The 27,659-nt window shown below is 45.8% G+C and overlaps 1 protein-coding gene across 1 annotated transcript in view; it reads left to right on the top strand.

Moving 5' to 3' along the window:
• Positions 1 to 27,533, top strand: part of WASHC1 (WASH complex subunit 1) — a 31,916-nt gene extending 4,383 nt beyond the window's left edge. The window contains exons 2-10 of the mRNA XM_082487085.1: positions 15,301 to 15,412; positions 16,129 to 16,275; positions 21,586 to 21,722; positions 23,086 to 23,221; positions 24,393 to 24,597; positions 25,106 to 25,270; positions 25,621 to 25,779; positions 26,392 to 26,460; positions 26,785 to 27,533. Coding sequence (XP_082343211.1) covers positions 15,301 to 15,412; positions 16,129 to 16,275; positions 21,586 to 21,722; positions 23,086 to 23,221; positions 24,393 to 24,597; positions 25,106 to 25,270; positions 25,621 to 25,779; positions 26,392 to 26,460; positions 26,785 to 26,936 — 1,282 coding nt within the window. The 3' untranslated portion in view covers positions 26,937 to 27,533. The remainder of the gene's footprint in view (positions 1 to 15,300; positions 15,413 to 16,128; positions 16,276 to 21,585; positions 21,723 to 23,085; positions 23,222 to 24,392; positions 24,598 to 25,105; positions 25,271 to 25,620; positions 25,780 to 26,391; positions 26,461 to 26,784) is intronic.
• Positions 27,534 to 27,659: the final 126 nt, after the last annotated feature.

Below are 27,659 nucleotides of genomic sequence, written 5' to 3'. Positions count from 1 at the left end.
GAGGCCAGAGGGAGGAATTTTGCCTGCAGATATTGGTTATTCTTGTAGGGGCATGTTCCGTTCAACTACTATGATTTTATATTTTTTTGAAATGTAGTGCACATTTTGTAAGAGCTAAAACAAACAAGCAGTTTCTTATGGTTCTCTGGAAGATACATTTGAAAGCTTGTAAATGTGTAGCTTGAGAGAGGTTCCCAAACTATCAGGGAGACTCTACTAGGCAACATATGGGGGTCAGATCAGCATGTCTGGAAGGCTGGTGGCAGTGGGCAGTAGCAAGCATCCTATGCCCTCAAAAAGTGATGAAGAAATAGTGACTGTTCTGCTGGAGTCCAGATTACAACTCTCTTTGGATGCTGCTAAAATCCCTATACTTAAAATTTTGCAGGATCTGAGGCCCAGGCTCAATTCGGATGCCTTGACAGCACATGGAGTGGGGCAGCGGGTGGGAAGGGGTGCAGATAGAGCTGTCACAGCTTGAAATGAAATGGGAATAGTAGGGAAGAGGAGGCTTAATGGTTTTAAGTCATTAAAAGATTATCCCTTCAAAATGAAACAAACATCATGGAGAATTAGCAAGACAGGATTCTTGTTCATCTCAAAGTGCTGAAAATCTGTGTCTTTTCGACTTCCAGAGATTAAATATGTCTTTTGAAGGAGAGGAACAGAATGCTAAATTTGATTCTGCAAGATGCTTTTTATGGCACTGTCATTGAAATGTAGTGATGGTTACTTAAGCCCTTGCTCTAAGTCTACTAACAGCAGCTCTTCCACATCAGTTTCTTTCACTAGCAGTCTGTTTATCTTTGAATCCCATTCCCCCCAAAGGAGGGTGATCAATCTGTTCCGCCTTAAGTGATTGAAAGGCAGGCTTGAACTTGATAAGAGAGCTGTAGCCTTCTGTACACTAACAAGGCCTTCAGCATCGTTTAAACCGAGCAATTTAAAGAAATGATTGAAGTGCGTCACCTTCAATATCCGCCTTCCAGCAGACATAAACTTTTCACACCTAATAGCAGGTCTGCAAATAGAAGTACATTTTAATGAATAACTAAAAGACTCAGTGCCAGCATTAATGCAAAATGTTTCCCAAAGCCTGATATGAGTTTGCGTTAGCTACAGAAAACATTCTATGGGGAGGAAGGGTTCTTAATGCTTGATGCTATGTCTGAAAAGAAAATGATGGAATATTGTGTCCAGAATGCTGAAAAGGCCGTCCAGGAGCACAAAGGAAATACCAGGCTTACTCCTATACTCAGTCACCAGTAATAAAATGAATGGTTTAGGTGCAATCATGCTAAACTGCTGATATATCAATTTGCTGTAAGTAGTAAAAAAGTGAAGGAAAATGCAAAAGTTGCAGGAGAGGTGTTCTCCCGCTTCTGTATTGGTCTCAAAACTGTTTAGCAAAAGAAGGCAGGCAACAATTTCAGACTTACAGGCTCTTGAGAGGATTCTCTCTACTCTGACAGGGCCTTTCGTGATAGTGGAAATGTGAGACAGTTAGATCAAAACAGATGGCATATGCAATAGGAAAGGCAAACAGTAGGGAGAAACTTAGGTAACTTTGGTGCATATGTTTTGCTGTTTTATTTTAGTTTGTGTTTTCCTTAACCCTGACAGGGTAGTCTCTTGTTTGTACTGTGTGCCTTGTTGGAGAAAACTCAATATTGAGTAGCAGCTTTCAAGTTCTGGTGAGCTAATTTTCTCCCTGGTCCTTAAAGATGGTAGGAAGAAGTGTAAGGTGCACCTACCTACATTAGTGCAACATTGTGGCTTGACCATCCTGAGGCCTGAATCTGTGCCTTCCTCTCTGGACAACTTTCATTCTGCTTTTGCAACTCTGGGGAGCTGCTCCTCAAAGGGTGAAGGAGTGATACCAAAAGAGAACAGAGGGAGGCAAGATTGCTGTTTCAATAAAGGAGGGCTTTACTTTGAAGGTATTTGGCTTATTTTCTTTGTTTGGTCATGACCAAGGGGAAATCCTACCTTAGCTTTTAAAGGATTGATATGGCAGTGCTGATCATTTGTAATAGGGATGTTGCTGTCTACAACTGTTTGAGTTGGATTTCCTGAAAAGAGGTGTCTCAGAAGAGTCTGTGATGAATCTTAACACAGTAAATAAAAATAAGTTATTAATAGGATAGGAACTTCTTGCTTTGTAGACTGTTCATGCAGCAGAACTTTTTATCTTGAAGAAAATCATAAATAAAAAAAAATATTTGGTCCAATCACATGCAGTTTGTAATGGCTTTCTGACTTAATTTTCTTTACTTTTTGTTCATATTTTTATGTGTCTGTAGGCTAAATGCAATTTGCTACCATGTATGGACTCCCTGTGTCTCAGCAAAACTTTCTAAAATGTTTGAAGAGCTGTGATTTTAACAGGAGACATGCCACATGTAGTAGCTACCATTGTTTGTTATTCAAAGGCTGAGTTCCAAAACAGATAAAGCCAGTTTCAAAACCATCTATGCAAATAAAGCCTGTAGGAAGAGGCAAATGAAACAAATGTTAGACCCATTTGTGTAGGTGAGAAGTAATTATCTTGATAAACTTTGCCTTCTTTCACCAACAATTAATTTAAAGCACAGTCAATTTGAGGACAGAGCTGTGACTAAGTTGAAGGATGGATCACTGTATACCCCCACCTGCTATAAATTACTTTCAACTTTTATGAGCTATCTTATAACAAAAAGTAGAGAGGTATAATTACCCTTGCTCTGTAGGTTAGTGGGATGTCAGTGTCAATTCAGGGTCCAGGCAGTCACTTGGGCCTTGAGGGCTGCTTGGAAAGCAGAGGAGTGACTGACCTCCCAAGCCAGAGCTGTGAGCGGCTAATGCAAAGAGGTCTCATGGCTGCAGTACTTTAGCATGGGAGTGTTAAGTGTGCTTCTATAATGAGTTCCAACAGTTGTGATGCCCTCAGAAAGTTCTCCAGGAGAACTCTAAAACTCTTCTTGTTGTGCAGCTGAGTAAACTTCCTTTCCTTGAAGTACTCTGTATGGCTGTGGGTTGGAAGGATCCTGATCCATCTGATGCGAGATGCAGTGGCTGAGATTTTGTCCAGCAATAAGTCATGTTTATAAACTGCTAGGGCAAGAAGTGGCTGTTAATTAACAGAGATTTGGAAAAAATCATATGAACTTCTCCATCCAGAGAGGCAGTCCATTCCCCCCATCCCCTTACCCCAAGTGGCTGTAGCTATTGCTCTCTGGAGCAATATATCCAAGGAGAAGCAGATCATAACAATTCAGTGTGTGCCTCACAGCAAAAGAAATGTTCCTTTTTTTCTATTTTCATAGCCCGGAGGTTTGGCAACATTTTCAGATTTTCCCCCTCTTCTTGACACAATTGCCATGTCATTCTTTTCTTATACAAAGTGATAGCTCTACCTTCTCAACCAGCTTCAGACCCTGGACTCACACACGTGTTGGAATCGTATTCTGTTCCTGTGGATGAGTTTTGTCTACTCAGCCAGCCCTGGAGGAAGAGATTCAAATAAGTCACTTTGGTTTACAGGCATGACTTCCATCAGGGATCTAGTGTGGAGAAAACTGTCTGGAAAATAACACTGAGTGGTTTGAAATGTGCATTACAGGCTCCCCCTATATAAGTGGGAGTGTGCGCACTGCAGGGAGAGCTGTGGGAGGAAACATGAGTGCCAAAGGTCTATTCTTCACAGTTGACTGGCAGATTAAATTCTCTTTGCATGGTCCTTCTTTCTGACTATAGCTGTGGTGTGGTCACTGTGCTTCTCCAAATGGGGTAGATTAGCGTTTGGATGTAATGTCACTGACAGTTAAGATAGAGCAGCACTTTTGGAGACAGCAGATCCATTTGCAGATGGTAATGAAGGAGTTCTTGTTTTTCTTCTATCTAAATCCTCCAGATAATCATTTTATTGAGGGAATCCACCATGCGGCGCCGTTAGGCGGAGGAGGGGATAAAAATTATTTTTGGAGCCAGGGATGAAGGATTTGGATTGTAAAATGCATTAAAGAGAAACCCCAGGTGGGTAATTTAGTATCTTCTGAGTTGTATTCCATTCTTAATTTATCCAAGAATATGATCCTTATTCTAGATTAATATACATTTTAAAATGTGAATACCTGGTTTTATTTTACTTCTAGGACTTTCATTTTAGATCTACCATCAAAGCTGAATAAGAAGACATGCTTCATGAGCTTAAGAGGCATAACAGGACATTCCTTTTAGAAGAGAAGGTAAAGCTATTGCACTTCTGCTCTGCGGCAGTGCACAGGAATAGCCTTTCTGATTATCTATGAAAAACATATAACATGCCAATCATTCCAGTAGCTCAGCACCAAGAAACTAGAAAGTTCATGGTCTCCAAAGTTCAGTTCTCTCTGTCACTTTGGCCCAATGACTGGGTTTCTTTGTTTTCACTTCAACAACAATACTTTTGACAGTGACATCCTGGATTTTGTTGATTCCAGAACAAATTCAGGCTTTGTGTGACTTTCTTCAGGGAAGGAGAATGAGAAGCTCCCAACTCCTGTTGGGTTACCGAGCACCAGGCAGGGTTTTCTTTATTCTTTCTAGCACAGAGTCGATTTGGGGTGGGGGAAATCCAAACGATGCCACAGCCAAAATCATGCCCTTTGTTATGCTTCATGCTTACTTTTAGCTGGGATGAGGGGATTAGCTGCTGCTAAAACCATTGGTCCGTGAGAACATTTATTGTGTGAGTATGTCACAGGGCAAGTGGTTAGGCTATTAAAGATTTATAAATTTACAGTCCTGGCAGTTTTGGGGTGCGGAAAGAGGTTTGAAGAGTATACTGTACAAATTTGTTCTGGTATTATTGTGAAGCTAGTATTTCCATTCTTAATGACTGTTTGTAGGTCACTATGGGGGCGAAGATGAGTTTTAAAAGGACAGTGAGGAAAATGAAATCGTGTGTCCAGAATTGCTCTAAACATGATGTCTGATCACAGACTGTTTCACTGAAATGACAGAGCAGCTGTCTGTCCAAGCAGAAGGGCATCTACTCTTTGTTAGAAAAATCTGTCTCTGGGACCCAAAGTTTTTTCGGGAAAAGTAACTAGAAAGCCCTCAAGAAAGAAGAAAGTGCTGTAATCACTCAGGAAAGGTGTTAGATAGATAACGTGTCATAAAGAGTTACTCTCATTTGTTGAAGAAGCACTTAGCCTCAAATTAGCTTTTTGATGGGCGTACCATAGAAGGTGCCTTTTGAGATTTGAGTGTGACTGCAATTGATTGTAGGAAAATGAAAAAGTAACACTAAACAACCTCTGTTTCTGAAGAGCAAATATTTTGAAATAAAAAGCACGATTGCAAAAAATACGGAAAGAAATCTTTGAGAGAAGGAGACCTGTTTTGAAAGAGAAGCATCTGTTATGAGAAGTTCAAATTCAAAGCATGGGTGAGAAAGGCAAAAGATGTAGTTAGCAATGAGGTTTTGTGACTAGCAAAGGGCTGATAACTGTTTCTGAGAAAGTTTTTCTTATCTGGTTGGGCTTGTTTTCATTGTAGCAAGATTTTAGGGGAATCTTGGGGATTGGCACTGGTCTTCACAGGATGCTGAGAAGGATTGTGGGCTGCTAAACAGAAGCAGCAAGTGGCAGTAGTCACATGGGCTGAAGTATCCAATTGAAGGAAGACGGGAAGAAAATAGAAGAAATTTGATTTGGCTGTAAGCTATTGAAAGTACAGTGATCACTGCAGCGAATATGATGAGCAGAAACACAGTATTGAGGGCAAAACAAAACAACCTGGATTCTCCAAGTCATCTTTCAAAAGCTAGTTAGGTCATTAATAAGGTATCTGACAACAACCTCCGTGGGTCAGGATAAAGTGAGGAAAGACCACAGAGGCAGACCCTCATTATGTGGTGGAAGTCAGAAAGGAACTAAGAGTTACAAGAAGAAGAAATGAAATACAGTTGTCTTAGAAGGCTTCACAGTTGATGAAACAGACTGCTTTATGGTAGCAAGTCCTTTTTCTTACTTAAGCTTTCCTTCTTCTGAATATGCAAGTCCAATTGTGCAGGAGACTAATTTTTAGTTACTAGCTGTTGTGTGAGTACTAGCTTGTAAATGATAGCTCTTAAGTGTCTGTTACTGAAAAGGGAACTGAAGGGTTCAACTTGTGGTGCACAAGTCAAATTCCATGTGATTGCCACCAGCTGCTGGGAAGTGGGGAAAACTTAGTCAGTGCAAAAAACTTTACCTTCAAACTTGTGTCTTAAATATGCGGAGAGGGTATGTTTTGGATCCAGAGAAAGAAGTGGTGATGGAGAGAATTGTCAGTGTTTTGAATCAGTGCTTGCTGGCTGAAGTTTATTCTAGATAGCAGCAGTGGGATGGATTTGGCAATGGGGAGGCACTGAAGAGTGTAGAAGTACTTGCACAGGTGATCTTAAACTCAGTAAAACTAAAAATTAATCAGCTTCGAAATGTATGTGTTAACTCCTGTGAATTAAAGAAAAAATTGTTAAAATTAATGAATGATCGACTGAAAATCTACTCTGATGGGACTCTACTGTGAATTTCCCCATAATTCCTTTGTCACGAACGTTTACACTCTTTGGTGTCACGAGCAACCAAGACTTAATTAACGCTTGGAAATTGCTTTGAGATCTTTGGGTGAGAAGCTATGAAGTTCTAATGATATTTGATTACATGCAAAGAAAAGCAATGCTTTCCTTGGAGAATGATTAGAGTTTGAATTTCTATCACAAGGAATCATTTTCTACTCTGGAGGCGGGTGTGTTTTGATCAGCATTCTTGGTGACAGTGGCTTGTTTTGGTAGTGGAGATAAACAGACTAGGAGCAGCATTTGTGCTATGTGTTATGTTGGTATAAAAAGCCTCCATCCCAACGAATGAGTGGGAGCTCAGCTTACCTGGTACGTTCAGCGTTACATTAGGGTAAGCCCTGTAGTAGAACCTTTAGGGATGTTCACTAAATCACTTCTTATAAATCAGTTCTTATGTGTGTGCAACTGGGTGCTACTTACCTTGGTCAAGAAAACTGATCTATAACCGCTTGGAAGGTATGGAGGAAAGACAGGAATAAAGAGGAACTTCATGATCTTCTGATATAAACCAGGCTATACTCTTGTTCTTCGACATTGAGTCGACATGGATTGCCTTGCCAGTGAGGAGGAAGGCTCTGCAAATGTCTCTCTTCCTTCCCACATTATCATGGTGATGTAGCAAGTTGTCTTTGGCTGAAGTGAGACACAGGCTAGAAGGGCTGGGGTGGCTGCTGTAGACTTGTTAGCACGTGTCCCTGCTGTTGCTACCCTCAGGTGAAGCTCAGAAGAAACACCAGTTTTGGCTGGTAGCTCATGCGTTTCTCTTGCAACCCCACCTGGGAGAAGGCACAGATCAGACATTTAAATCCAGGCTGATCTGTCTTCTGTGACTACTGCTGATAGGAAATGTAGAGTGTAATGTTGATTAAGAGTAAATTGTATAATCGAAGTGTTGTATGTGTAAAATCCGGCACGGTGCCTGAATGAAGGCTGGGAAGGGGTTTCTTCTACGCTTAGTCTTCCAGAGGAATCTGAGACCTTTTTAAAGGTGTTAGCTCTCCCTACCCCCACATACCGTTCACCACAGGGTCATCTGGGCATTTCTCCACTGCTTATGTTTCTTGTGACTTTGTACAGTGATACACATTTTCTGTTTTGTTGGGGCAAAGAGGAAGATCTTTGGCTATTCTAAGAAAGGAGCTTTGATGGGAGAAAGAGAAACCTAATGTTTGTGTACACAGTTGATTAATTTAAGGTTACAAGGTGGCAAAACACCTTCTCAAGCTATCTGCCAAATATGATCCATAACTTCAAGCAACATGGAAACAAAATTTACTTCTGACAGTCTCGTAAAATTCTGTCCAAACAGGATTAGCCTTCCTTTCAATAGTGATTTTAAAAAAAAAAAAAAAAAAAAAAAAAAAAAAAAAAAAACAAAAACAAAAAAACAAACAAACAAAAAACCCAACACTTAAGGCTATTACTACAAAAGATTGAGCTTCAGTGAGTAACTGCTCGTGAGAATTTTGCAAGGATGAGTGAAGACTATATAGATAACAAACCAGTTACTAGTACTTACAGCATCTGCTGCCTAATATCACAAGACTGTGTCTGTGTCTGCTGCTCTGGGAAGCAGCTTCATGGTAGTGTTCAGTATCTGCCCCCACACTGCCAGTGGAGGAACTCAAGAGATCATGATAAAACTCCATCAGTACTAGCAGAAGAGCCATTTTTCTTCCCATTACTTCTTTCAGACCATCCTTCTAGAAGTTGTCACCATGGTGGTAGAACCTGTTGTGTTTATATATCTTAACACTATTAATGGAGAAGTAGTCTGAGCAAAAGTAGCCTGTATAGTTTAAATAGAAGGTCTAATTGTGCAATTTATTTACAAACACAGACTTTCTGCTTAGTATACACAGACTTTCTGCTTAGTCTACATTTCTTCTAAAAACAGGAAAACCTGTCTGCTTTCAGATTAGTCAGTGGTAGGAGGCAAGTAAAAAGGCTAGAAGGTTAAAGAAGAATTTGTTTGTGACCTTAAAAAAAAAAAAAAACAAAAAAACAAACAAAAAAAAAACCCCAAAACAAACAAACTGCTTTTCTGAGGAGAAGAACAAGCTGCAGGGGGAGAGGGGGGAGGGTGCAGTGATGATAGGTCAAAATTCTAAGTTTCCAGTTTTACATAAACTTAATTCACTGTAGTGGAAGCACCTTGTGAAATGAGAGATTAAAAATCAAAATGAAGTTATTGTGAGAACATGACCTGTGGAGAGTGATGTATGCCAGATCCTGCTGAGGATAACTTGGCAACCTTGATCACCCTCCAATCTGAAAAGCTGTTCAGCATCACAGGAGCAAGGCAATATGTGAATGCTGAAACACCTGCAAATCAGGCTCAAGGAGCAATCAAAGTGTGATAAACATTAATTAGTATAATACCCAAACCCTTAATGGAGGAAGGAACATTGATTACACTATCTCACTTGGGATTTCTTTCTATCAGAGTTGGTGTATGATGACAGTTTCTGATTACACTTACTCAGACATGAAGTAAGACTTTAAAAACTGCTTAAATATGGAGAGAGAGAAGAGCAGAAAGCAAACAAGTTGATCTTTCTTTGAGTGGTTGAATGTATTTGGCTTTTTATAAAAGCATGTTTGGGGTTTTTTTGCCTTTCAAACTTTTGAGGTGAATTGGCATTGTGAACTGGCTTTGAATGATTCCCTGGATCACTGTAAACCGTAAATGTCTTGGCAGCCTTTCCTTTGCTCTCTCCATCTTGATCCTATGATGTTGCCAACTGCTGGGGCAGAGGCACTGCGTGGGAGTGGGGAGAATGGAGCTCAGGCCATTCTCACAAGGCCATTTCTGCCTGTGCCAGTCATTGCTGCATGAACTTCTGAGCTGGCCCACCGCAGTGTGCAGCAACATCCGTATGCGGTAAGGCTGTTTGTAAAGCACACTGGTGCCTCATAAAACATTATCCTTTGTTAGCCAGCCAGAACACACTTAAATATTCTAGCCTAGCTCTCTAGGCCTGCTTCAGTCTAGTGGATTGTGCATCAAAGCCCTGAGTTATACGTACCGAGGGCGATGCATTGATGTTTCCCCATCACTTCAGCAGCCTGAGGAGCTATAAAAGCCCGTGGCCTTTGTTCAAGAAGATTCTTAGACAAATTAAAACTCGAAAAAGTTTGAGATTTCTTCTCTGCAGCATACAAATAGAAGAGACCAGTGGTATGCCTCTGGGTCCCAGGAAAGAAGCAAGTGAAGAAGGCCTGAGAGGAAAAGTAGACATTAAGCTCCCTCCGTACCACCTTCTGCTGCTGCTTTCACCATGGGATGATGTCTCCCGTCCCCTGGGATGTAGTCTGTCCTCTCTTCATGAGTGGTTCTCTCACTTCTGGAAACCCACTGAAACTTGTCCTAGGGAGTTAGTGATATCTCATTCATCAATAGCAGTGTCATGCTGGTTTTGGCACTGGTGCTGTGGAAGGATGAATGGCAGCCAATACTGTTATCTTCCCCTGTTACCCTGCTCAGCTACCTGGAGAGTCTGGGGATGTAATAAAATACAAGATCCATAAACTCTGTCCCTTCTAATTCACGCCTCCTGCAGTAAGGGAGGAATTTAAAAGCACGCTTTGTTAGAAAGAAAAAAAAAAAAAAAAAAGAAGGCAGCTTGACTTTTAGGCAAAAATGCAATGTTTTATGGAACAAATATACTGTATGTAACCTGAAGTTTAGAACAGCAATGCCAAGCACCCCCCTGCTATCTCTCAGGAGCTGGAGTCTGGGCTGGGAGGAGACGAGAAGCTTGACTTTTGATGATGTGTACAGTCCTCATTTAAGGAAAAAAGTAATTTAATATTTCGGCTGCCTTATCCTCCTGTGCAACTTTATTTCTCATTCTGCTCTGTAATGTTCTTTCTCCTTGGTTGATCACTTACTTTTGTACTTCAGACATGAAATGGAAGTTCTTTGGTATTCCAGAGAGGTTTGCTCCCAGCCTCTGCTGCCTCGCCTTTCTCATTCACCTTGGTGTGGAGCTTGCCTCTTCTCTCTCCCACTTCCCAAGTTTTGTCATCCCTATCTCTTTAGGGTGATGAGTATGCTCAACAGGGACAGCAAAGGGTCTCCTGCTGCTGTGATGCTTCCCTTCAGCTGAATTCTGTCTTGCTTAACGACCTTTCTGGGAATCTGTCAGCCTGCCTTTAAACCTGCTCTGATTTTAAATTTTTTTTTTCTGATGCTGTCTGATCCCTAGCAAAAATAGATGATAAAAATCACAATTTTTTTTTGGCATTGTGGAGTACTTAGAGACTCGTAGAAATACAGTATTATCACCAGTGCTGACAACTGGTAGGCAGTGTCCTGGATGCCGTTTTCCTAATGCCTCAAATCTTTTTCCTATGGGAGTAAGAGAACAGTAATTTTTCCCCATGAGCAGACACAGATGCAGCAAAGGAGGTCTTTCAGTAGCCAACAGAATGTGAGATTTATCAGAGAAGTTATAAGGAAATAATGGGAAGTGATCTGCTCCATGGCTGCAGATGGGACAAGAGGATACGGGACCAGCAAAGGAGGCAGTGAAGTGGGAGGAAGTATTCCTGGGACCTGCTGTGGGTGTTGGAGAGAGTTGCCTCTAAAATGGAGAGGAGCTCAAGGCAGCGGGATGAGGGCTTTAGGAGAAAGGAGGTCTGAGTTGGGGGTGAGGCACAGGGGACTTGTCAGGAAAAAGATTTCAGAGGGACAAGAGAATGTGAAAGCTTGAATCAAAGCAGCTGAAAGATTGTCTTTAATATCTGCTTAGATCAAAAATAAAAGTCTGTATGGATTAAGAGATAATCCACTAGATAGATTTAATCTGCTGCATGTACTACTTTTGCATTGGGAGGGGGAGGTTGGCTTGGCTCAGTGTCCAGGATTTGAAGGCAGGTGATAGATTCTCCTTTCTTCTGCAGGCCCCCTTTTCACTTGTCCCAAAGCGTGCATCCTGCCCAAAGGGAGGGTCTGTCGCTGTACGCCTCCTGCTTCTTTGCAACTCCCAAGTCACATTGAATTTATCTAAAGGGGTTTCTCAAGCAGAAAAGAGCACCGAGAGCAAAATAGCACAGCAATGTCTAATAAGATAGGCATGGGGTAGGTTCTGATGCTGATGGTGGTTTTGGCTGTCTGAATGCAGGGTTTTGAGGGGCACTAATGGGCCGTTTTATTAACACTTAGCCCTCCTGTCCTGATTGCAATTACCTTCCAAACAAATGCCACTCAGTAGCACTCTCCTTGAATGGAGGTTGAGGTCTGAATGGCACCTTGCTTCAAACACTTTGCCCCTGAAAACCTTGGCAACAGCTCTCTCCATCCCTTCCTGTTTCCTTTCTTTACAAACACCAGGTTGACTCCTTGGAGTAAATTCAGTTTCCACAGCAGTAGAAATACTAAAGTTGCTGGAGGACACTTGAACATGAGGGTTTTTTTTTCCATATATTTTTTCAGTATCAGTATGATGTATTGTCTCTCTTAACTAACATGTGCAACTGTATCTTGAACTGTACATGCATAAGTCATGCACTTTTAGAAGCCTGTACATGTGATAGAATTTGGATTAGTTGGATTGAGGGTATTTAATATTTTTTTTGTGTTATCTTGCTCAGCAACAAATAAATTAATTCTGTAGACTTGTGTGTATTCCTTCTGTGTTGTGTGCCTGCCTCTGTACCACCTCAGGTGAAGGTCTTTGGCATATCTCCTAAGGTCAGTGCGATTTGGTCTGGCAAATCCTAGAGTAGGAGATCACAGGACAAAGTACAGGATGCCTCAGAGAAGAGCCATCATGGTTTGAAATAGCTGAACTGGCACGGGACAACTTCCCCAGCTTGTGCTGGGAGCAGGCTGTCTGCCTGATACTGTCCTTTTATGGGTGAATATAACCACTCTTGGTTATTTTTGGTGGGCAGAAGGAATGGATGAAGCTATAGATGTCTTCCCTCTTTCCCTTCTGGATGCACCATTACTGTTGTAGCTAGGACACAGTAATTGCCTGTCATGCTGTGGTTTTAGGGATGCTTCCTTTTTAAGAGAGGTTCCAGGAAACCTTAAATGAGAAAGATGTATGCTTTGCTTTCTGTTCTTCCCCTGATGCTGTCCATGCACTGCAGGAGGTGTTAGCACTGTAGCACCAAGAAGCACTTCGTAATAGCCAATGCACTGCCTGTGTTTGGTGGGGGTGTAAAGGGAGTTGTGGCACTGTTCCTCTTAAACCGGGTGTCTTAGAGGGTGAATGTTAAATGTGGAAGTGGTTGAGGGTGAAAGGTAAGGATAAGTGGGATTCCTCAAACTCCTTTGCTTCTTCACAGCCAACAAAAGAGTGAGCATGGGATGGGAGAGGAAGAGGTAACACCTGGTGAAACAGTGGCAATTATGTGGGGCAGGAAAGGGAGTGAGGGAAGCATTTGACTGCCTCACTTGACCCCTTCACATTCATGGAGTGGGAGGGAGAACGGTTACTGGTTTCCAGGCCTGAGCTTGCATAACTAGTTGTTTAACAACACTTCCTTCTGGGAGAGAAACATGTGCCTTGTCAGCCCCTTAAAACTGTGTCTGGGAGTCGGCATGGTGCTGGCTAAAAGGCAATTGATACCTTGCTTTTATTTGAAGCTTCAGGAAGGATTTGTTGAGTTCCTCTAGGAGAGAGGTTTATTCTCCTAGAAGGTAAGAAGGTGAGAAGGTCAATTGCATCATTGATTTGAGGGAGAGAGGCAAAGCAGAAATAAATGACCATTTTTTTTTTCAGCTTTGAAGGAAGTAAAAATAGTCAGATGCCCTCAGGAGCAATGCTGGAAATAGTGTCAATCAATACAATTATGAGACATCTAGAAAAGAGGTGAACTGTGAGGTGGGAAAATTTGCTGGGGAGAGCAGTTAGGGAAGACTTAGGTCCTTCAGAGGCATCTCACACTTTAACAAAACAAGGCAATGGGACAGCCCTATGACACATGAAATTTGCTGCAGACAGGTGCTCGGAAATGCACGCTGAAAGGAACAACAGAAACTACTCTGAGAACCGACCAAGTGTTTAAGTGATGTGGACTTACTCCACTGAGACAGGGGGGGGGGTGGGAAGAAAATCATGAACAGATTTGTACATAGTGTTGGTACAAAATACAAGCTGTTAGGCTGTGTTTAAAATAAAAGGATGGGGAAATGGAGAGTAATTCTGAGAGGGGAAAATCTCATGAGGTTCAGTTTTCCTCATCTCCCACTCCAAAAAAGAATAAAGTAGAAACAGGCTGTGTGCTCTCCTGCCATATGCACAAGGAAGGATTTTGATGCCTCTGGAAGAGGGGAGCAAGGCTATAAACAAACAGAAACACTTAAAGCTATTTAGAGAAAGAAGTGGGGGGGTCTTTCAGAATGATACGAGGTGGATAGGCTATGTGTACTTGCTGTTTTTTTGGCTACCTGCTATGAGGGGGGCTTCAATGGAGTCCATTTCTGTTCTGTAATAGGGAATGTGCTGCACAGAGTGAAAATACTTGAAAAGACGGGTTTGGTACAGTTTGAAAATGGGAATCATGGATCACTGCTGATGTCAAATTTGTTGCTAAAAGGAATTATACAGACAAAGTGGAAAAAAAAGCATGGGAGCTCTCTACTAAAAAGCAAAGAGGGACTTCTGGTGAAATTATAGACAGTGCTTGAGATTGATTTTTACAGGCACAAAATGATCCGATGGAACTCATTGCTACAAAACATTGCTGCAGTGGAGTGCTATCTCTCCTAATGGCTTGTATAGCCATAAAAATATTCTTTGCTGGTTTCATTAGAGGGGTGAAGATTCAGAACAATTTTCAGTTTTTGAGCTTGAAGCCAGGGAGAACCTGCTAGTAGTGCATGGGGAAGGAAGATCTCCTGAGGAAGCGACTCCATAGTTACCCATGCTTGGTCCCTATGTCCCTCCTAGCCTCTGGTTGAGCCTGTGTGACGGTTTCTGCACCATGGTAATGACTGTGCATGGCATGTTGGCAATTTCAGCCCTGCCCCTGGCTGCAAGGCATCTTCTGTAAGCTTTGTGGGAAAGGAATATGTCCATGTGGTAAATGCAGAGATACTTAATCAGTGACCTCTATCCCCTGCTGCCACAGAGTGCTTTTCACTCAGTCCCAAAGCGTTTTGATGCTCATCTAGTTATGCAAAAATTATGCAAGTTAGCATGCTTTCTTGCTCCAAATGAAGACCTAATGTTGTTTAACTGATGCGGAAACCAAATCATAAAGCTGCGAAGCAGCATGGAAGAAGTCATGCAACAAAATGCTGGTATAGTAGAGGACAGGATAAGCCTTGTGAGTCCTGAACTCTGCTCATTAGCATGTGTTGCCTTTCATTTTTAACAAGGCATTTTTATTAAAAACGTGTTGGAGGTTGATAACTGGCTGTGACTTTCTTGTCAGCAGTACCTGCAGAGAGGTGTAGAACTTGTGGCACTCCAATGTCGCAGAAAAGCTCCAGTTCTCCATCTTTCTGTGCTGTGCCTCAGACAGCTGTGGGAACGTTGTTCTGTGAGTCGTAGACTAGGTCTACCTTCATGTTGGAGTGCATAAAGCTCTCAATGGGACTGAGACAAGCATATCTCAACCAGCACTATTTTACCCAATGAAACAGTCCAGTCCACCAAGATTCACACCCTTCCCTGAGGGCCTGGGCACTGGCTGTTGCTAAAAAAATCTCTGGCTCTGTATTCTTCATCTTAAGAAAGGTGCTTGCCTCCTAGGATCTCTCAGAGGGTGGAGGCCAGCCGGGCACAGCTTCAGGCAATTGGTGAGAGAGTCACGCTTGCCCAAGCGAAGATTGAGAAGATAAAGGGCAGCAAGAAGGCTATTAAGGTAGTGACTTCAGTGAAGGCTGCATGGCCTCCCTTCTTCTTTCCACCTTCTCTCTTTACTGCTGATGTAAGCTCTGCAGAAGAAGAGGTGCTCAGCTGCCTCAGCTGCTGCTCGCTCACTTCTCTATGCCTTGCTGCTGAGCAGGGGAGCAGGGTTGTGATGAGAATCTCCTTCCTTGACTCGGCCAGTTGATGATTTTTAGACACATGAGCCACACAGCTCCTAGCCTTATGAGGCCTAAGTAAGTCACTGCCCCAGCTTCTCCCTGAGAAAGAGAAAAGGCATGTGCTGAGCTAAGCCCAACACCCTCTCACTTCAGGCTTGTAGACACTTTGGCTATTTGAATGAAAACTGCTGTTAGAGAGCTTGCCCTTAGTGCATCTTAATCTTGTTGAGCTGTGTAAAACTGATGAAAAACCATCTTTCCCCATTCTTCCTCCATTTAATACAGTGTTTGAAATTCCCTTATTACCAGTGGAAGCCTATGATCTCCTAGTACTTATATATAGATAGAGGTTCTGGCACTTCCACTGTCTGAAGTGACAGCCCATGCATGCTTGGGTCCGTGCATATAGCCTGTACAAGTCTGTTGACTCCAAGGCTGTCCATTCCCGTTAGCAGCACAAATTGTATGCCTTACTCCACTCCATGTGTTTCTATAGTCTAGCATTGCCCAGTTGTTGGGATTTTTCAGTCCCCCCCTTGTCTCTCTGCAGGTATTTTCCAGTGCCAAGTATCCAGCCCCTGAACGGCTGCAGGAGTACAGTTCCATTTTTGCTGGTGCAGAAGACCCAGCTAAACAGAAATGGCCAAGACACAAGATTCAGAGCAAACACCGAGTGCTGGATGAGAAAGCTCTGCAGGTAAGGAGGAGGAGAACAGACCTTGAGATGAACAAGCAAAGAGAAGCTGGGAGGCTGTTTGTCTCTGATGAAGTAGACCAGGGCTTTAGGATATAGGCTGGGAGCACAACATCTTGTCAGCTTGGCCTGTTGGCAGGGGTGTGTGAAGTCAGGCTGGGAAGCTTGCGGAACTGCTGGTTTAAGAGGGCCATGTCGGTATAAGATGGTGCAGTGGTTGAGTGCTCTGGGTGGCTGTTGGCTGCCAACTCTCCGGAGCAATTCCATCTCCTGAAACACCACCGTTTCCCACAGTGGTGCCTGTGGGTGCGGCTGGCTGAGCGTAAGGCTTCGGCTGTGTGTAGCGAGACAGCTGGCATCAGGGTCATAATTGTTTGAAAAATAGTATCTGAAGGCTCTAACATAGGCAATGGTGAGAAGGGAAAGGAGAAAGCGCTTGTTAGTGTGCCAGGAGAAAAAGGACTCATTCAAGCATTTTTCTGACCCAGAAAAGCATTGTGTTTGGGTATAGAATCATAGAATTGTCTAGGTTGGAAGAGACCCTTGGGATTGTCGAGTCCAACCATCTACCCTACTCTACAAAGTTCTCCCCTACACCATATCCCCCAACACCACATCTAAACGTCTCTTAAACACATCCAGGAATGGTGACTCAACCACCTCCCTGGGCAGTCTATTCCAATGCCCGACCACCCTTTCTGTGAAAAATTCTTTCCTAATCTTCAGTCAAAACCTACCCTGTTGGAGCTTGAAGCCATTCCCTCTTGTTCTGTCATTAATTACCTGTGAGAAGAGACCAGCACCAACCTCTCTACAGTGTCCCTCCCTGGTTCCCAACTAAGTTTTTCCATCTTGGACAAGCCGATCATTTTGCTTCGTTACATCTTTTGTTTGTGCTTTGCTTCTCCTTTGTCTCGTGTTCAGCTGTTGTGGGGTGCAAGCCCTTCAGAGAAGGGGTCAATCTCTCAGTACACAGCACAGTTGGGGCTTCCAGGTGTGCACATAGTGCAGATGTCTGCAGTTGGTGTTGAAAGAGGTCCTGAAGTATTGAGTTCCCTTTTAGCCCGTGGATTGGGAGGCAGAGAAGGGCTTCTTAGGGAGGTCTGAGAAGTGGTGGGTTTGACAGGAAATTCTACCAAAGGAGTCTCCAACAATTTGGGTCAACATTCCTGGGCTGGAAGGAGGGGAGGAAGAGTCGCTGTGTTTAAAGTTTAAAAGTTGCTGTGTACGCGCTGCGCCAGGAGTAGTGGATGTACTCTTCCTGGCAGGTTAGGGGTAAACCTGACAACTTCCCTGCTCTCCACCCCTGAAGACACTTCCTTCCTCATCCTTGTGTGCCGTGACCCAAAAATAAAGCTGCCACTGAATAATTTATCACAATAAACTTTCTTGAGTTTTAATGGAGTTGAGACCTCACACAGTGAGGTAGTTATGAATATTTCAGCCAGGCCAGGGAAGCAGGGTTGCTGGCCGAATGGACAGCTGGCAAACTCCAGCAGGGTTCGTGCTTCCTTTGAGCCCTGGCAGTAGTGCAGGGCAGAGTTGGCCGACCAGGGGAGGCTGGTTACGGCTGTGCTGTCTGGCTGGTGGTCCCATCCCATCAGAGCGTGTGGGAGGAGCAGAGGTATGCGGTGAGTGGGCAGGGAAGATGGTCTCCCACACTGTCCCCTTGCACAGGGAGGGGATCGAGAAGAGCATCAGCTGGTAAAAAGCAGTGTCCTGCAAAAATGCCATGCCCATCTAGCCGGCCTGCTGGCTCCAGTAGGCTCTGCGTGCTTTTCCCCACAGCCCCTGCCATCTGCCTGCAACGTCACCTCTTCCCTGTCCCAGGCGGTCTCTGTACCATTGCCATGTCCTGCCCTTCGTGACCCAGGCTGCCATCACCACAGGGACTTTCTTGCAGGCTCTGTGGGATGTTTCTATTTGTTCCACCCCTCCTGTGACCCATCTTTCAATCCTCCCTTGGGATTGTTGACCTTTGTCTGGCTTTGCTGACCCTGCCTGATGCAGTGGTCTTGTTACTATTGCCAAGCTCATGCGCGTGCTAGCATCTGCAGCTCTTCTGTGGGGCAGGGGGATGCTGCTGTGCTGGCAAGTGGCTGTCAGCAGATAAGCGATGGAGGGGCCTGCATCAGGAGCAGCTGATGTGCTTAGTGGGGCTCCGTGTGGCTGAGCTCAGACCACATTCCAGGGGGACTGGCCCTGCTCGGCCATAGCTGGGCACAGAGCCTGACGTGGCTTGCAGTAATGAAATGTGACAGAGGAAAGTCTAATGTTTGCATTTATGCCCTCTTCAATTATTCAGGGCTTTCAGCAGAGGCTCGCTGCCTGTTTTCACTTCTAATGAGGGCCTCTTTGCTGGGAGCAGTCGCAGTGGCCTTTGCTAACTTCACTCGCACACGCATGCATACGCCCTGCCAGGAAAGCAAGCTCTGCTTTTGTCAGTTTGAGGGTAAGTGGTGGCAGCCTGTGCTCAGCGCTTAGGGTTTGTGCTTTGCGGGGCACGCAGCTAAGTTAGAAATGCGCATGGTTCTGCAGTTTATTTAGAAATGCTTCCCTCCTGGGAAATTCTCCTTTCCCCCTCCACACCCCAAGCAAGTGAAAACTCAGCTGTTGAGAGGACACTGTTTAGGCTGTAAGCACTGATGGATAAGAGTGCCCGAAACATGGTCCCTGTGGTAAGCCTGCAAAGCCACTTGCTTTGTACGTTGCTGTGGTAGCAGCTAGGCAAGGTTCAGCAGTGAGTTGGCTGCAGCCCTGTGGGGTGTTTAGTTGCTGGGCACTGCCTTTGCAGTGGGACCTGTGTCCAGGTGGTGCAAGTGCCCCTCAGAGGGCTGGAAAATGGGCTAAGAGACATGGTCTGCCTGGGCTTGGGAAGAGGTCCAAGAAAAAGTTACGGTCTGCTGCTGAAGTAACCTCAAAAGGCTTCAAAAATGTCCGTAACTGGACGTGTCCTTGTGAATTCTGCCTCTCGGCGGAGTCCGCCATGGGCATGGGGAGGCTAAACCAGCTTTTTGGCACTTGCCCATCTTTTCCAGCTAGCCTCAGCACACCATTGGCATGGGGGTAATGGGGTTTCTGGTGTTTCACACCAATTCCCTTTTGTAATAGGGTGTGCTTAATTAAACTTAAGAACTGAGGTGACTTAATATATTTTTAACTGTAGGCTAAAAGAAGTCTAAGAAGGAAGAAAAATGTCTGGAAATGCAGCATCCTTAAGGGTGTGATCCTGCCAGGTGCCAAACCCCAGATTGGGGTGTTTGAGCATTCAAGCACCCTCCATGACTTCAGTATGTTGAGGTTGCTGAACCATTGGCTTAAGGCCTTAAGGTTCCTATAAGAAAACTAATTTTTAAATGGTATGTTAACTTGTGGAATTCGCAGTTGCAGGTTAGTTTTGACGGTATGTAGCTGTTCGAAATTGCAAAACAGATCTAGGTACTTGAATAAGACTAGCACTTTGATGGCATTTAAATTAAAAAGATTATGTAGTCCCTCACGTTTCAGAGCAATACTCACGGTTAGTGCTTTTATAACTTCCTTAGATGAGACTTATAAGTAAATGTAGGTAATGGTTGGTTTCTCACTATGCCCTTAAAGTGACGCACAGTCTTCCAGCACTAATTGAAATCTACAAAGAGAGAATTAAAAAAATATATATATGACTTGAGGGCTAAGTGTGTGTGAGCAGTTCTAGCAAAAACATCAGTACTCCCTCATCCTTAAAAAATTAAACATTGGGAAATGAATATTAATGATCAAAAGAACCTTTATTTTTGAATCTCTGCTTCTACAGTCTCTAAATAACAATTTATATTTTTTTGCCTATTTGCTTCTGTAAAAATTGAAGATGTTTCAGTGTATTTTTCACAAGTTGGAATGTGTTATTTTTTGGGGAAAAAAAATTAAATCAAAACCTCCCAGGTTTTTTCTTATAGCATTTTATAGACTCAGAGCATCATACAAACTCTTAGTGGATTAACTGAGCTGTGACTAAGCCATTTCCCAGGATTTCTGGCTACCGTATTCAAGACTGAAATTTCGATCAGCGGGAACTGCTTATGTCGCTGAGATATGGTCTTAAAACTGAACGAACGGTGGTCTCCATTTCCCTCATACAAGTACAGAGAGGGAAGAAGGATTCGGAGAATGGGATAGAGCAGGGATACTGGAAGCAGTGGGGCAGTAAGAGGCTGTGGACAGTATTTGGAGTGTCTCTTTTGGTCATCTTCTGGTGACAGAAGAAAACCTCAAGAGTGTGGCCAATTATTCAATCTGTCCTGGTTAGTGTTCTCGTTTCTTCTGGCATGAACGCTGGCATGAACACTTACCAACTTACAGCTGCCAGGCTGCTGCTTGTCCTAGCTCATGAAGAAAGAACAGGAGCTGTGAAGGGGCTGAGGAAAGATGTGGGGAGGGGTCTGAGGTGGAGGTTTGCCCATCCTGGGCTGTCTCTGGGTTCAGGAACTGATGCCTTTCCTTCTTCTACAGCAAAGCGTGCTGTGGGCACCGAGCTTCATCCCTCAGAGCATCTGGCAGCAGGCGCTGTCATGCTAGCTGAAACACTGGTCTGATCTGGGATGGCAATTCCTGTGCTCTATAAAAGTCAAGCAGTTCAGATGTAATAAGTCCTTTTCTAAAGGGAGCTCTATTTATTATGCATGAAGTTTTAGAACCGAGAGAGAGGAGATTTCAGTTCATTAGAGTTGAAAACTCCTGCAAATCCCTCAGGCTTTGCAAAACCATCTGGCACACGTTCCACCCTGCGCACTACCTTCTGCCTCATCTCTTGCCTAGTGCAGGCACTCTGTTTTTTGCTAACCTCTTTTTCCTTTGCCTTCCCTGCATACCCCACCGGTGGGATCACAACTCTTAAAACATCAACTGAAGGCAGCAGAGGGAAGGTGATAGAGATGTATGGGGGGACTCTGCCTGCATGAAGATGTCTAGTAGCTGGAGACACTGTAACAAATGCCTTTTAGACTGCAGTGCTTGATCCCTGCCTCTGGCTATAGAGCCTGAGCGGTTGTTTTATTTTGGTGGAGCCTTGCCACAGCAACACCTGTTCAATATCACCCATCCATGGCACCAAAAACACATGTCATGAGTCTGAACTGCTGAGATTTGTCACAAGAGTGGGGTTGCAATGTTGTCCATGTGCTTCCTTGCTCAAAGAAAGGGAGGTGGAGAGGGAGCACTAGGCTTCCCAGACCCTGCAGTGGATCCAGCAGTGTGGGTTGTGGTGGCTGGGGAGAGCTGTCTCAGCAGCTTTGATTTTTAGTGTCTTACCACCTGTTATCTGTCTTCTTGCAGGAGAAGCTCAAGTACTTCCCTGTGTGCGTGAGCACCAAAATTCACCAGGAGGATGATGCAGAAGAAGGCCTTGGCAGCCTCCCCAGGAACATCAGCTCCCTCAGCTCCCTGCTGCTCTTTAATACCACCGAGAACTTGTGAGAGTTGGAGCAGCACTGTGCTGCTCCCCTGCCCCTGCTTCTCCTCAGAGGACCTTTCCCTTCCCCAGGGGCAGCAATAACTCCTTGCTTTCCTGAGCGTCTTACATACCAGGCTCACAGTATCACAGTATGCTAGGGATTGGAAGGGACCTCAAAAGATCACCTAGTCCAATCCCCCTGTCGGAGCAGGAACACCTAGATGAGGTTGCACAGGAAGGCGTCCAGGCGAGTTTTGAATGTCTCCAGAGAAGGAGACTCCACAACCTCCCTGGGCAGCCTGTTCCAGTGCTCTGTCACCCTCACTGAGAAGAAGTTTCTTCTCAAATTTAAGTGGAACCTCTTGTGTTCCAGCTTGAATCCATTACCCCTTGTCCTATCATTGGTTGCTACTGAGAAGAGCCTGGCTCCATCCTCATGACATTCCCCCTTTATATATTTATAAATGCTAATAAGATCACCCCTCAGTCTCCTCTTCTCCAAACTAAAGAGACCCAGCTCCCTCAGTCTTTCCTCATAAGGGAGATGCTCCACTCCCTCCTGATAGGACAGGGTTTGGTACCTCTCTGTTGGCTTCCAGATAGCAACCCTTTTTCCCCACTCTTCCCCTTGGGTGGAAGGAGTTGTTTTGTCTGTACCTCATCTTCCACTCACCTGCTTTCAATGCAATTTTGCACTTCCCTTCCCCGACTTAGTTTTTCCTGTCATCCCACTGTAATTTCTCCCCAGCCTTGAGAGCTGCTCTCACTCCTGCCCTTCTCTGCCCCCATGTGCCAGCCTAGGTACTGATCCGTCTCCTGATGATTCCTCACAGCAACACTTTATGGCTCTTGCTCCTTTAATGTCTTCACTGTCTCTCTGACTGCAGTTCCCTTTCCCATTGGCCTTTGCCTCATGGTTCCCCCTTCTGCTCATATTGAAGAGCTTCTTTAAGCCCTTCTAGAGCTTTCAGCTGCTGAACCTCCCCTTTCTTCTCCTGAACCATGGATTATTTCCCCTCTTTGTCTTTCCTCCTGGACCCTGAGTGGCAAGTCACCAGGAGAGACTGGTGTCCTGCTGCAGGCTGTAGGACAGTTTCGGGCCAGGTGGTGGGAAGGGGAGAGCTTGATGGTGATGGCAGTGCAGTGGGGCTTTGCTTTAGGAGGAATGTGGAGGCTGCGCTGGCAGGGTGAGGAGCTGATCGCCTCCTGATTGTGGAGGGGTGAGGCAGGAAAACAGGGCTAAAAGAAGGAAACTGGAAAGCCCAACATGTTTGTGAGTGAGTTGGGAGGTCTCCACCTCCAAGGCTTTCTTGGGTACACTGTTTCTTTCAGGCCTTGACTCTTGGGGCGGCATTACTGAAATATTTGTCCTCTACCCTTAGGTACAAGAAGTATGTTTTCCTGGATCCTCTGGCTGGAGCAGTGACCAAGACCCATGTGGCTCTGGAAACAGAGACAGAAGAGAAGCTCTTTGATGCTCCTCTCTCCATCACCGAAAGGGGTCAGCTGGACCGACAGGTGAGATACAGCTGTGGGGATGCAGCTGCTTCCCCTTCAGAGGATTGTGCTCAGCTCTGTGAGGGGAGAGGGCTTCTGTAGGGTGGAGAGCAGGTACGAGAATGGCCCCTCATGGGGCTGCAGTGTCTCACTTCTCAGGACCTTGCCTGTTTTTGTGCTTAAAGTCCTGGTGTGAGCTTGATGGGTGAGACAAAACCCTCAAACTTGGCAGGTGTTTCTCTCTGCTTAAGCTTTTGCTGAGTGCTGTGAGAAGAGTAATGTGATATCTGTTCACCTTGCTGCTAGACCTCAGGGCTGTAGAGGATTTTGGAGGCTCCATCACCTGATTATCCCCCTTGTACTAACTCCTGAGACTTGTGAGGAGTCTGAGGGTGAGGTGCCACTGCTAGAAGATGCCTGGGAGGAGGTCTGATCCCCATCATTCTTGCTGGGAAGGGGCGCTTGCTGGTGCAAACAGAAGGGCCAGCCAGCCTGAACAAGGGGTTTGTGCTTGGTGTGGACATGAGGCAGGCGGTGCACCAACCCAGCTGCCCCAACACGTGACTGATCTGATCTTGTACCAAACACCTTGTAGTGGCCATACCTGGAGCTTTACTGGTGTGTGGTGGAATGTGTGGTTTGGGGCTGGGGAAAGGAGCCTGGGAAGCATTTGCTTATCATGTTGGATGAGAGGAGATAGCGGTGTATATAGTAAACAAAACCCTTTATTCACAGCGCACCTTCGGTACTGTTCTGCCTGTGTGTTAAACACAAAACCAAACCTCTGTAACTATGTGGTTTTGCTTCTCCTGCATCTTAATCTCAGAAACGGTTCTGTCACCATTCTCTTCTGGAGGAGGAGAGACTGGCTTATGTAGGCTGCAAAAGTTGGTGCACAAAGCCTTCAGAAGAGAGAGCTAACTTGCAAGACTCTAGGAAGAATCCTGCACCTTTTCCTCCTCCTGCAGCCTGCGTTTTCCAAGTCTGGTCTGCAGGGGGTAACCTCTGAGGACAGGGAGTTGCCACCGGACAAGAGCACAAAGTTGTAGGGGTAGCTGTTGAGCGGCCACTGTACTAAGGCACACAAGTCCAGTTCTGACTGCTGCTCAGGCTGTTCCCTGCAGTGCCTGTGCTGCAAGGGAAAGCAAGTGTGTAGTCACTGCCTTATCTTTTTGTTTTGGGCTTCTTTTAGGTAGCTGAAAACTACTTCTATGTGCCAGATCTGGGACAGGTCCCTGAGATCGATGTGCCATCCTACCTGCCAGATCTGCCTGGCATCGCTGCAGATCTCATGTACAGTGCTGATCTGGGCCCCGGCATCGCACCATCCGCCCCTAGCAGTGCTATTCCAGAGCTACCCACTTTCAACACTGAGTCAGTGGAGCCTTTGCAACCAGGTATTTCCAATTCCCAATCCCAGGACCCTGTGAAGGAGGAAGGTAGGGATTGCTAGAAGGTGGAGACAAGGCAGAAAGTCCCTTGGTGGAGATGTCAAGGTGGATGTTGGAGATACCTCTGGCTTGTGCTTGGGCCTGAGTCAAAGCTGCGACCGGCTCAAGTGATGGCCAGACTCCAGGCCCCTCACCGCCCTCACCCCCTGCATGGCTAGGGAGGAGGGAGAGCGGTGTGCAGGAAGGGACTAGCCTCCTGGCAGCCTGGTGGGATGCCCTTGGGTGGGCTGGGCAGGCCCAGTGGCATGCAGCTGGGGAGGGCAGAGTCGAGGAATCTCAAACCCTCCTTGGCCCTGCCTGCTGTGGGAGTGTTCTGCTGCGCAGTGCATGGTGAGGACTCTGATCTGTTGCCGCTGAGGCATGCAAAGCTCTGAGCTGAGTGAAGCTGTGAGCTGAAGATCTCAGTGTGCTGTCCTCTGGGGACTCTTCAGATGCAACTTCTATCATCTTTCAGGCCTTCAAGATGCTGAGCTATTGCCGCCTCCTCCACCACCACCTCCCCCACCACCTCCTGTTATGCCAACTACTGTGCCACCTCCGCCGCCCCTTCCCCAGCCCACAGCCCCCTCTGAGCCAGCCCGGACAGCGAGCGAGGAGAGCAGCAATGCAGTGCCTGCAGGTAAGGGCTGGGTATCTCCACAGCTTCACCAGCAGAATCTAACTTTGACTCCTTGGCTTCAGCCTGTGTCCTTGGTTGGTTCCCTGTGGCTTCCCAGCCTGTGACTTCCAGTGGTGGGAGGGGAAGCTGCTCCCACCTGCTTGGGAGCTGCAAGCCTTCGGTTCCCCCATGGCAGGGCTGCTGGTGGCTGGGCTAAGCATAAGCCTGTCACTGAGAGGTGTCTGGGCCTGGCTTACAGCCCTGAGCAGAGGCTGGCCGCAAATCAGAGCAGCCCTTTCTATGGGGATTTGGCTGGGCCTGTAGCTGGTGCATTGACCCATGGCTTCTGCTTGTCCTTCCTGTCCCTGCAGCTTCGGTCCAGGGAGCCCCAAAGGAAGTGGTGAACCCCTCTACAGGGCGTGCCAGTCTCCTGGAGTCCATCCGCCAGGCCGGTGGCATTGGGAAGGCCAACCTCCGCAGTGTAAAGGAGAGGAAGCTGGAGAAGAAGAAGCAGAAGGAACAAGAACAAGGTGCTGAGGCTCTTCGGCAAAACTGATCTTCCTTGCTCTCTGCGCCAGGCTGGGGGGGGTGTAGGTCTGGGGGAAGATGGGCAAGCCAGGAGCACAGTGAACATATGGAGCGGAAAGGCATCGTCTCTCCTCGCAGGGTGGTGTAGGACACAGGTGTTTCCCATTCAGCCAAAGCTCTGTGAACTTGCTAAACCCCATCTGCCAGCAGGGCATTTGTGTTCCTGATGGAGACCCACTCTGTCTCCAGGTTTGTGTAGAAGTTTCACATGTGCTGCATGGGGGCAGATGCACAAAGGAAACCCGGACTGAGCCGGTTTGAGTAGGTGGTTTAGATAGCTGGGGAGGGTATTGATGGAGCTGGTTTGGCAGAATGAGACTGCACACTCCCCTCTCGCCCCTCAATGAATTCCACTCTTGGATTTCCCCAGAAGATGCAATTACCCTGCAGTGCCTGGTGTTTTCCTGACCTGAAACTGTAATAGAGTGGGAAAGATTAGGGGTTTGTTTGGGTTACTTTCTTTAATTTGAAGGCAGTATTGCAGGAGAATGCTTTTGCCATAGTGCTAGGTTCAGACTGACATGACTTTTGTGACTTGTTTTGCTCTGTTTCAGTGAGAGCTACGGGACAAAGTGGAGATTTGATGTCAGACCTCTTCAACAAACTGGTGCTGAGGCGCAAAGGTACTGTCCTGCAGGGTGGGCTGCTCCTTCCCCCTAGGAAAGAGGGCGAGCACTTTCTGGCACCTCTGGCTCAGCCATAGCCCTAGAAACAGAGACACTTTCCCCAGTGAGGGCATGGATTTGCTCAAGTGGAGCTTTAGTTAAATGAGCCCTTGCACAGGGCTGTGGTGGTGTTTAAGCGTGTTGGCTGTTCTGCTTGCCTGGGTCACCTGAGTCCTGGGAGCAGCAGCAGTATGAGATGTGGTTTTCCCCCTCCTCTTTGCTGAACCTCTGTGTTCTCTAGTCCCCAGGTGTCACTCACTGGTGATTTTCCTTTCCTCACAGGTATTTCAGGGAAAGGGCCAGGAGCCTCCGGAAATCCTGATGCTCCTGGAAGTCCTGCTGGTGCCTTTGCTCGTATGTCGGACTCAATACCACCCCTCCCACCCCCACAGCAGCCTGTGGGTGAGGAGGATGAGGATGACTGGGAGTCATAGATGGGGACATTTGAGCACCAGTGTGAATCTCAGGACTCTTGAACTAAGTACCTTCAAGAGACACCAGCCTCTGGCAGTACCTCCTGGAGGGTGGGCACTGGCATGGCAGGGGGACCCTGTCGTATCTATTTGAAGAGCAGGAGCAACAGGAGTACCACTGCTGAGGTTATAGCTATCAATGAGTTCTGCTGTCTGCTGTTCTTCCTCCCCCCCACCCTCCAAATACTACATTCCATCTCCAGTGCTGCTGCTGCTCACGCTGGCACAGTAAATCCTGCCTTAGCTGGCGGGCAGTGGGGCAGCCTGTCCTCAGAGGCTCAGAACTAGCAGTGCTCCTGATTTAAAGGGCCCCAGTCTCTCTTAATGTGAGTGGTGATAACTGCAAAAGCATCTCTTGCAGGCACACAGCCCATGCCTCATTTGTCCGAAGCTCCTGGCTGCTTGGTTGTTGCTGGAAGAGAGAATGAGAGTGTGTGTCCTTTCATGGGAGTCTAATTCCTTGTGCTTCTGCACTTGATTTCTTTCTCTACCTGGCTTATGGTAATACTTTGCCTGTTGCTGTCTCAAAAATGTCAATAAAGTTGAAGGAAGCAGGTCCTTGCAGCCTTCGCTTTGGTAAAAGGAGGAAGTGTGCTCAATTAGGTGTCTTAAGGGAAAGCCCAACTGTCCACAGGCAGGGGCCTTACATCCCAGGGCCACCAGCCACAGGGCTCGAGGCCACCA

Source organism: Vanellus vanellus (genome assembly GCF_965231255.1).
Source record: "Vanellus vanellus genome assembly, chromosome: 1".
Classification (NCBI taxonomy): Eukaryota; Metazoa; Chordata; class Aves; order Charadriiformes; family Charadriidae; genus Vanellus; species Vanellus vanellus.
Note: the sequence above shows the minus strand (reverse complement) of the source record. Positions and strands in the feature narration are given on the sequence as shown.